Source organism: Silurus aristotelis, assembly GCF_946808225.1.
Source record: "Silurus aristotelis genome assembly, chromosome: 7".
Lineage (NCBI taxonomy): Eukaryota > Metazoa > Chordata > Actinopteri > Siluriformes > Siluridae > Silurus > Silurus aristotelis.
The window spans coordinates 15,036,146-15,046,408 of NC_139580.1; the positions used below are offsets into that span (position 1 = coordinate 15,036,146).

The following is a 10,263-nucleotide window of genomic DNA, read 5'->3' on the forward strand; positions in this document are numbered from 1 at the left end:
GGGAAAGCTATACTCTTGTGCATACCACTCCAGCAAGCCTAAATGATTAACTATTATGCCCCTGATTGTATGACAATAACTTCAAACAAATCTGACTTAATATTTAGTCCACTGGTCTGTGGATTAGGATGCAGCCAACAACTGGAAGCAAAATGACCCAAACCTGTGGCTTATCTGTACTTTTCTTCTGGAACAAGTAGAGACAGATGACTGAAATTTTACTGGGGAGAAAAGGTAGACAGGTGACCATTTTTTTCAGGAAACAATGGGAACAAAGGGGACAAGGAGACAGGAAAAGGCAGGCGATACAGTTTTTGTCCGGGATGAGGTAGCCAAGAGGACAAACGGAGACCGGAGGTGACAGGAGAAAACAGGTGAAGACTGCAAGACAGGAGAACGGAGAGACAGGTGAAGATAGGGGCAGACCACATGACCAGAGGAAAGAGGCAGGAAATGAGACAGGAGTGGACAGGGAAACAGGTGACGCAAATGTTTATGTGAAAAAAATCTAAATGGCAATGAAGAATTTTTCTTATCAAATAAGGTCAGTCCCAACGAGGATATATATGGGCAGAGACACATGAAGTACAAAGACAAGCTGCAGTGTAAAAGTTATACTTACTTATGGTTGTTATGAAATTGTATGATGTTGGGGGTTGTTATGAACAGCCCAATGAATTTTTTTAATTTGGAACCAATAGATACAAACCAAAATAATGCATATAGAGAACTGATGTGGAATACACACCACACTGTGAAAAACCCGATTTACTCAACTGTCACGTTTACACACTATCTACACAGGAGCACAACGTTAGTATATTACATTTCAATTCAATGTTATTTTAATAGCAAAACAGTAACGTAGTCCGTTAGAAATGTCTAGGTTAATAAAAGTTGGCGCATGAAGACACCTGGCTGCCAGAAGTGGCACTGCAGGCGAGGAGAATTCTCACACTTGGCAAAGGGCGGAGAGTTTTGCGCAAACGTTGAAAAACAGACTGTACAGAAACAAACACAATGCCTGGCTGATTTCCTTGGGCAGTGATTTTTACAATATGACTTCATAACAATGACTTGTCTTGGTTTGAACATGTTCAAACCCTCCCAGAAATGTTTTGGGATGTATGAAGCCAGCGGAGATGCAGTCCTGATGCCTGATTTACTGTTATAATACTGTAAAAATGTATAGCCACTCGTTGCAAAATGTAAAAGGGCAATGTCCGCTCTCAGAGGCTGGATTGCATAACCCTCATGTTTAAAAGAGAGGGTTTAGACAAAGCGCGTGCGAAGTGCACTGTGGCTGAACCTGCAACCATGAGGACGCCGTCTGTGCTTCTCTGGAGTTTATTAGGAGCTCATTTGATCATCTCAGCGATAGCCAACGACGGTAAGAACGCGTTTGTAACCAAAACAAATGTGATTGCGTTTATTTTTTAAATATTGTTTCTTGTTTAAGGGTATGCTCAGTATACCATGAGCATGCTTCTGGTATCTCAATTCGAGATGAACTTTTCATTATTTCATACACCTCGTATATGGTATGATTTGTAAACCAATTTAACACGTATAACTAAAGCAGGACACCTAATTCTTTATATTCTAAAGTTAAAAGCAGATAAATGTCATTTACACTATCAATTAGTCTTATCTGCTGCTTCTCACTTCCTGTGGTTCTATGCATTGACATGTACAGTAATGCATGCTTGACCGGATTTGTATAAAAAAAAAAACACCACTGAATAATATGTTTATTTTCTTTTCAGCAGGCCCAGTTGTACAGACTAAATATGGAGCTCTTAAAGGTGAGTACTTAAGAGCTAAAGGGAAGGACACGGTCGTTCACACTTACCTTGGCGTGCCGTTTGCCAAGCCACCTGTGGGACCTTTGAGACTCTCTGCCCCACAACCTGCAGAAAAATGGCAAGGAGTTCGAGAGGCCACAAAGCAGCCATACATGTAAGGTCAAGCTTGATATATTCACATCACATACACAAAAATATCCATTACTGTATAAGTGTACATTGATGTTGCAAATTCAGCCAATAACATTTGGTCTATTACCAGTTCATGTAAATATTTCTTACATTTGGTAGTGTGAAGGACGTCCTTTCAAAGAATTTAAACTGCTTTTATATGCCTAATGAGACTCATTAAGCTGTCACTCTATTTAATGATATTTAATCTAGGTGTGTGCACAACCCAGAACTGACTAGGAAATTCTTGAAAGATATTTCCTTGACCTTGGAAGTTCCTGAAGTGTCAGAGGACTGCCTTTATCTCAACATTTACACGCCTGCTAAACCAAGTGAAGAAGCCAAACTACCTGTAAGTCTGTATTGCATTAACAACATTTTTGCAGACACCCTCCAGTGCCCTGTTATTATTCTCCTATTATGTAATTTTCTGGACATTCAAACAGATAATTTAATGTGATTTTTATAGTGGTATGCTGTCAGGGCATGCTGGTATAACTCTGTCTGCCTTTTTTTTGTCCATGGATGGGAATAAAATTATTCCAATTGTCTATTCTCTTCGTTTTATATTTTTTCTCTTCGGTGTGCTGCTTCTTGCATGATTTCAGTCAGATTTCAGTCTTTACATAATGCATTGCCAGGGTCAACGGTATCTATCTGCTTTAAAGCCTTCCAAGTCAGCACCTGCTGGCTCTTTTAGCATAAACCTCATGTTGCTGAACGCTGTTGCTGTAACCATTCAGATTGTATGCTTGCTGAGGCCCTCTAAAAGGTGCCCGATCACGTTGCCATTTCACGTACTTTAAATGGATGCTCAGAGAGCGCACTAGTCAGAGCTTGCAAACCGCATCTGTAGCTAAATGCACAACCTAAAATATATTTCTGTGGATTAAATTGTTTTTTTTTTATTGTCACAATGACTGACAGAAGAAGAAATTTATTTGGTCACAGATATACAATGGTACCCCCCTTATCGACTTTAATCTGTTCCTTAAAACTGGTCGAAATGAGAAAAGGTCGAAGAGCGAATGTAATTATCCCATAAGAAATAATGGAAAACCAATTAATCCGTTCCCGACCTCCACCGATACCCATTTATTAATTTGCCGGGGGCAAAGTCGGAGCACAGTTCCCTTTGGTTTAACGAAAACACGGAGAGTTTAACACAAAAACACACACACACACACACACACACACACACGGCAGTCCATAGAATTCCGACAAACGAGAGAGAGATATCCGTGGTACGCCCTGTAGGGCGAGGTCCACGGGCGAACGCACGGGAGGAAAAAGGTAATCCGGGGTGCGCTTTGGAAAGAAAGCACAGCCGTGGAGAGCGCGTGGAGTTCGGAAAGGAAGAAACGTATAGAAATACAGTATGTGTGACCAGGAAACCGCAGACAAACATGCACCAAACACCTTCACATACCAACAATAACCGATAAGGAGTGTGGATGAATGAGGGGTTTATATAGGAGCTGGGGATGAGTGAATAATGAGCCCCAGGTGTGCATTGTTGAAGCCGGGGGCTTCAGGGAAAGCAGCCGCCGAAGGGGGCATGGCAGGTGGATTTCTGACAATAATACAGTAAAAAGTATAAATTAAAAACATTACAAAAGTAACAAAAAAAAAATGCTCCACGTGGGTCGGGGTAAAAAAAAGGTCGATAAGCGGGCATTTGGTCGTTCAGCGGACGCAAATTTCGGTCGAAAAACAGTTCGCTAAGCGAAAAGGTAGATGTCCTAGCCGGTCGATAAGCGGGGTACCACTGTACTTGCAAGAACATTTCAAAGACACACTTTTTAAGAAAAACTAGACATTGTGAGGAAAGTTCAGCCAAAACAGTTCAAAACAAATGTTAAGCTTTTACCATGGTTCATTAAGCATTAAGTATACTTTTGTGTTTTCTTTCTCATAGAATCATAGATCAGGTAGGACACCACTGAAGGCCTAAGTGTGTAATTCACAGCCCATCACTGGATTTAAAGATGGTTCTTTCTTTCAGCTAGTGGATGTCACCCCATTAAACTTAGAGATAATTAGTTGAATTCAAGGAGGCAATTCTTGTGATGCAAAAAAAGTTTGATAAAATGACAATCGAGACTAGGAATCTATTTTAAGAATCTTATTTCTTTTTCAATAATGCTGAATCATTATGTACTGATTGCATAAATTGCATATAAAAAAGCTTTGCATTGCTGGTGTACCACAGGTTATGGTTTGGATACATGGTGGAGGCTTCACCATTGGTTCTGCTTCCGTATATGATGGACATGCCCTGGCAGCCTATCAGAATGTGGTTGTTGTGCTAATCCAGTACAGACTTGGATTACTTGGATTTTTCAGGTAAATATACCTTCATTATACTATTAAATGCCTGCCTGATATAATGTCATACACCACAGTTGCCAAAGTCTGTGCATCCTTACCCTTTCAAGTGTTTTATTTATATATATATATATATATATATGCACTTTAATTTTAGCATTTGCATACAAAAGTTAGGGCTGGTTGCATCATGCAATGAGATGACAAAATAATTGTAATAAATATAAGACAAAATAGTCTCGGTAATAGAAAAAACAGTAAGTCAGTTTAATGTCCCCCTCAGCCTCAAGACCTAATGGCAGATTCATAAAAAATGTCTAAAGATCAATTCTAAGGAAATTGTAAGGTTTCTATCAAGTAAATTAGTGTATTTAAGAACGTTCTCATAGGGAGGTTGGATAATTATATTACGACACAAAGTAAACTGCATGAGTTTAAAAGGATGTTGAAGGCTGTTGGCAAGTCAGCCAAATTTGTGAAAAAGTAATTGGCGTATTTATAGTCAACAGTAACAAAAAGAAGCCAAAAGGTAAAAAAGAAAAGTAAACAGTGTGGAATATGTTGAATTTTGCAATGTTTAATATATAAAACTGTTAAGAAAACAAAGGTGAGACCTTTTTCACATTCATGAGAATTCACGAAACGATATTAACCTGATATGAAGTATTTTTGTCAGTTATTCGAAGTACATCTAAATAGTCATCTTGACGGCAACATCAAGTGAAGGAAAACTTTGATTTACATTTTGAAAAGCTTACATAAAGATTTTTTGTATCTTAATTTTTTTATCTTGAACAAACAAAATTCTGTTTGAATCCTCATTATAGCACAGGGGATGAACATGCTTCAGGTAACTATGGCCTTCTGGATCAGGTGGCAGCTCTTCAGTGGGTTCAGGAGAACATCCACAGCTTTGGAGGTGATCCTGGATTAGTCACCATCTTTGGACAATCTGCTGGAGGAGTCAGTGTGTCTTACCATGTAAGGATGCTAAATAATCACACAATACAATAAGCCACTGGCTTAAAAAATAAATTCTTATAAATATTTGAAAATATATTGAAAAACATTTCACTGCCTCTAATTGGACAGATATTGTCACCAATGTCCGCCGGTCTCTTCCGCTACGCCATAGCAGAGAGTGGGACTGCTGCAATGGAGGCTGTTTTTACTACCGATCCTTTATCATCAGCTCAGGTAAAGAGCTCTTACATGGCTGCTTGCTATATTTTATTTGCAATACTGATCAGGGGTAGATGTTTAAGGAAACATACAGAATTCAAAGTGACATAACAGTCATCAGCAGTAATACAGAATGGAATGAACAAGAAATGTTAATTACTCCATCATCCTTTTTTTCATCCTTTCCCCAAAATCTCTAGAGAAAAAAACAAAAATAGATACATTGTTACATATTTACTGATGCAAGATAATAAGCCTCACAATTAAAAGGACAACTCGCCATAGCTTAACACGATATTTCCTATTAAGGGATATGTATACTATATGGACAAATGAAATGGGACGCCTGGCAAAATCTAGTGGAACATCTTCCTGGAAGAGTTGAAGTTATTATGACAGCAAATAGGGACTAAATGTTGAATGGGTTGTTCAAAAAGCACATTTGAGTTTATGTTCACAAACTTATCTATATAGTGTATTTCGGATCACAAAATATGTCAATATATTATTGTGTTTTTCCTTAGTCTGTGGCTAATGAGTCTGGCTGTGACACATCCAGCACAAAGCAGATTGTTGATTGTATTAAGCAGCTGTCAGAAGAGGATCTTTTGACGATTGCCACAAAGGTAAGACCTTCATTACTGTAAAATGTACTGCTACTGTAGCTTGGTGGAGTTAATTACAATGACCTCCTTTTTTGTTAGGATGCACTGATGTTCAAAGTGACAAAGGATGGACGATTTTTACCCAGATCTGTGGATGAACTTCTTCAGGACAAAGATTTCAGCAAAGTTCCTTTTATTACAGGGGTGACTGATGATGAAGGCGGCTTTGCACTCATTAATGTAAGTGATTGATTACGATGTATACAGAAGTCTCCAAAAGCTTTACCAAAATACTTAGAAAAGCTTACCAGCCTGTTATTCTTGAACAATTGTAATAATATTGCTTCTTTTTGTTGTTGTTAAAAAAAAAATGCAAAGCAATGTATTGCCAAGATATTAACTTTATTTTGGTCCAGTATAAAAATATATGATTTTCTTTTATGGAATTATTGACATCAGTAAAAATGTATTCCATAGTTCTTTCTTCCTGAAACGTGGACAGAAGGTGTGGACAGAGAGCAAGTTTTGCAACTGATGCATTTCTCTTTTCCTGATGTAAGTGAATACCTAAATTATATTTTAGGAAAAAATCCCATTTGTGTACAACCAGAATTCCAAAAAATTGGGGCACAGTGTAAAATGTAAATAAAAACACAATGCAATGATTTGCAAATTTCATAAACCCATATTTTACTCAAAAAATAAAATGCTAAACTGTTGAGCAGGTAGAATCCTGTATCACACACACATATGTGACAAAATTCCTCTCTTAAATCTTTAGCAACTGTCTCCTCAGTTCCCAGATGTATATACAGACAGATGATGTAATGATACACAGTGGTAAACATGGACCCGTTCCTTCTTTTTTTCTGTTCTTTTTCTTTCGGCTTCTCCAATTAGGGGTCGCCACAGCGGATCATCTATCTCCATACCCCCTTGTCCTCTACATCTGCCTCTTTCAACCCAACTACCTGCATGTCTTCCCTCACCACATCCATAAACCTCCTCGTTGGTCTTCCTCTTTTCCTCCTTCCTGGTAGCTCCATCCTCAGCATTTTTCTACCGATATACCCCATGTCCCTCCTCTGCACATGTTCAAACGATCTCAAATCGCACCTCTCTCACTTTGTCTTCAAAATGTCCTAAATGCACGGTCACTCTAATAAACTAATTTCTAATCTTGTCCATCCTCATCACTCCCAAAGAAAACCTTAACATCTTCAGCTCTGCTACCTCCAGCTCCACCTCCTGTCTTTTACTCAATGCCACTGTCTCTAAACCATACAACATTGCAGGTCTCACCACAGACCTATAAACTTTCCCTTTCACTCTTGCAGATACTCTTCTATCACAAATCACTCCTGCTATCACTCTTCTCCACCCACTCCACCCTGCCTGCACTCTTTTCTTCGCTTATCTACACACTCTCCATTACTTTGCACTGTTGAATACCTAAACTACACCAGCTTCTCCACCTCTTCTCCCTGCAACCGCAACCATTCCACTGCCCTCCCTCTCATTCACACACATGTACTCTGTCTTACTCCTACTGACTTGTATTCCCCTTCTCTCCAGCACGTACCTCCACCTCTCCAGGCTCTTCTCAACCTGCTCCCAAATCACCACAAAACACAATATTATCCGCAAACATCATAGTTCATGGCCACTCCTGTCTGACCTCGTCCGTCATCCTGTCCATCACCACTGCAAACAGGAAAAGGCTCAGAGCCGATCCTTGATCCAGTCCAACTTCCACCTTGAACCAGTCTGTTGTTCCTACTGCACACTTCACTGCTGTTACACTGTCCTCATACATGTCCTGCACCACCATCACATACTTCTGACACACCTGACTTCCTCATACCACAACTCCTCTCTCGGCACCCTGTTGTACACTTTTTCTAAATCCACAAACACACAATGCAACTCCTTCTGTCCTTCTCTATACTTCTCCATCAACGTCCTCAAAGCAAATAAGGCATCTGTGGTGCTCTTTCTCGGCATGAAACCATACTGTTGCTCACAGATGGTCACCTCTTCTCTCAGCCTGGCTTCCACTACTCTTTTCCATAACTTCATGGTGTTACTGATCAACTTTATTCCCCTGTAGTTACTGCAGGTCTGCACATCTCCCTTATTCTTAAAGATCGGTACCAGCACACTCCTTCTCCATTCCTCAGGCATCCTCTCACCTTCCAAAATCTTGTTAAACTGTTTTGTTAAAAAATCCCCTGCCATCTCTCCTAAACATCTCCATTCTTTAAACATGAACTTTTTTTTTTTCCAAACCTGTTGCAGCCATCAAAATAAACTACATTTTTCCTTAAAATCACATGTATTCTCAGTATAAACATTTTGTTTTTTGTTTTGAATTGAATTGAATATGCATTTGAGATGTGCAATTCATTGCATTCTGTTTTATTTACATTTTACAGTATCCTGACGTTTTTTGACATGGGGTTATATACACAAGCACAGTGTAGTGCAAGTTTGCTAACCCAAAAGTTAGCATTATTCAAAATAAAGAAGACAGAAATGTATATATGTGTAATATATTAATTTGTGGGCTTTACATGCTTTACATTTTAGTGTCTTATGTTACAGATATATTGCTTTTTTATTACAATAAACTAAAATAGTAAGAAAGTGTTAAGATGTTTGTATTTAAAGAAGTTACTTCAACAATTTGAATCCCACAGTCTGAATGCAACAGAAAATAACTTGCAGGCCTTATGTTTGTTTTTATAACAAATAAACCTTCCAAAACACTCTGATAAAATATATATTTATCTTTTTATGGTATTTTAATATATATTAATAAAATGGAGGGTTTTGTAAAATCCACAGTCTATAGGGGATGCAAATGGTTTAACTCAGCTTTCCATATTCGTGTCTGCATATAATACATTTTTTTATATGTCTATTTCTTCTATGCACATATTTCCATCAGCCCAGTGATAAATGGCTTCATGAAATCGTGATGAATGAGTACCTAGGAACCACGAACGAGCCGATTAAAATCCGTGATGGGTTAAGAGAGATATATGGAGACTTTTTGTTTAACATTCCTGCTCTTATTAAGGCAAAACACCACAAAGGTGAAGACATTCACTAACAATTTTGTAAACATTTTGTTTTAATTCTATTTAATTAGTATGGATTAATGAATCCTATTAATTAAAACTTAATTGCTACTTGTAATTGCTAGATTCTGGAGCACCAGTTTACATGTATGAATTCCAGTACACTTTTAATGAGCTCTGCAAAAAGAGGCCAAGCTTTGCAGGAAGTGACCATGGAGATGAAGTCTTCTTTGTTTTTGGTGCATGTTTTTTAAATGGCCACATTCAGATAGAAGGTACAGTGTTTTTTTTTTGTGTTTTTTAAACTATACTTGATAATGCCATTACCAAGATCAATAAAGATCTCAGATTTCACTCTTTTCTCTCTCTCTTGGTCAGGTCAGTTCACAGAGGAAGAGAATAAACTATGTAGAACTGTAATGGCCTACTGGGGAAACTTTGCTCGCACTGGGTAGGTAAATATGTAGTCTGAAAATTTTTAAATGATAAATCCTAAATTTGTAGGATAGAAGGGTATGTATAAAGCAAATTACCGAAGTAATCTTGTCTAATAGTCTTGTTTTTTTGTATTGAATTAAACTAAATTGTAGCTATCCAAACTCCACATACTGCTGCTATTTATCAGTTTTTAGCAATATACATTTATGTTCTACAGTCAAACATTTAGTTGAAGCATGTCCTGACTGTATCTGACTGTGGGCAGGTCTCCAAATGGACCAGGCCTGACCCCATGGCCGGAGTTTGGAGCCGAAGCTGAGTACCTGGGTATCAACTTGGAGCAACAGCCTGGAAAGAACTTGAAGGAAAAGCACTATGCATTTATGACCCAGACGTTGTCACAGTTGAGACAAGAGAAAAAAGATGGTACAGTAGCTCTAATGGTTTGAAACCAATCTGACAAAGCCTTTTGACGCCTTCCTGAAAAAGCCATTTTCAAGTTAATAATATTCCTGCTTCTTGATGCCTTGGATTTTTTAACAGGCCCAGTTGTGCAGACTAAGTATGGAGCTCTAAAGGGTGAGCTTGTGACAGCTATAGGGAAGAACACAGTTGTATACAGCTACCTGGGTGTACCATTTGCAAAGCCAC

At 38.4% G+C, this 10,263-nt stretch overlaps 1 protein-coding gene across 2 annotated transcripts in view; it reads left to right on the forward strand.

The window, feature by feature from the left end:
• Positions 1-920: 920 nt before the first annotated feature.
• ces2b (carboxylesterase 2b) overlaps positions 921-10,263 on the forward strand; it is a 15,560-nt gene continuing 6,217 nt past the window's right edge. Inside the window, exons 1-14 of one of the 2 annotated variants that reach the window (XM_083547531.1) lie at positions 921-1,390; positions 1,770-1,959; positions 2,190-2,328; positions 4,189-4,322; positions 5,132-5,285; positions 5,397-5,501; positions 6,011-6,112; positions 6,191-6,331; positions 6,569-6,646; positions 9,042-9,189; positions 9,300-9,449; positions 9,553-9,625; positions 9,878-10,038; positions 10,156-10,263. The exon at positions 10,156-10,263 is cut by the window's right edge and continues 82 nt beyond it. In XM_083547531.1, the coding sequence (XP_083403657.1) occupies positions 1,255-1,390; positions 1,770-1,959; positions 2,190-2,328; positions 4,189-4,322; positions 5,132-5,285; positions 5,397-5,501; positions 6,011-6,112; positions 6,191-6,331; positions 6,569-6,646; positions 9,042-9,189; positions 9,300-9,449; positions 9,553-9,625; positions 9,878-10,038; positions 10,156-10,263 (1,819 nt within the window). In that variant the 5' untranslated portion in view covers positions 921-1,254. Of the gene's footprint in view, positions 1,391-1,766; positions 1,960-2,189; positions 2,329-4,188; positions 4,323-5,131; positions 5,286-5,396; positions 5,502-6,010; positions 6,113-6,190; positions 6,332-6,568; positions 6,647-9,041; positions 9,190-9,299; positions 9,450-9,552; positions 9,626-9,877; positions 10,039-10,155 lie in introns of both variants that reach the window. The other variant, XM_083547530.1, reaches the window with a different exon arrangement.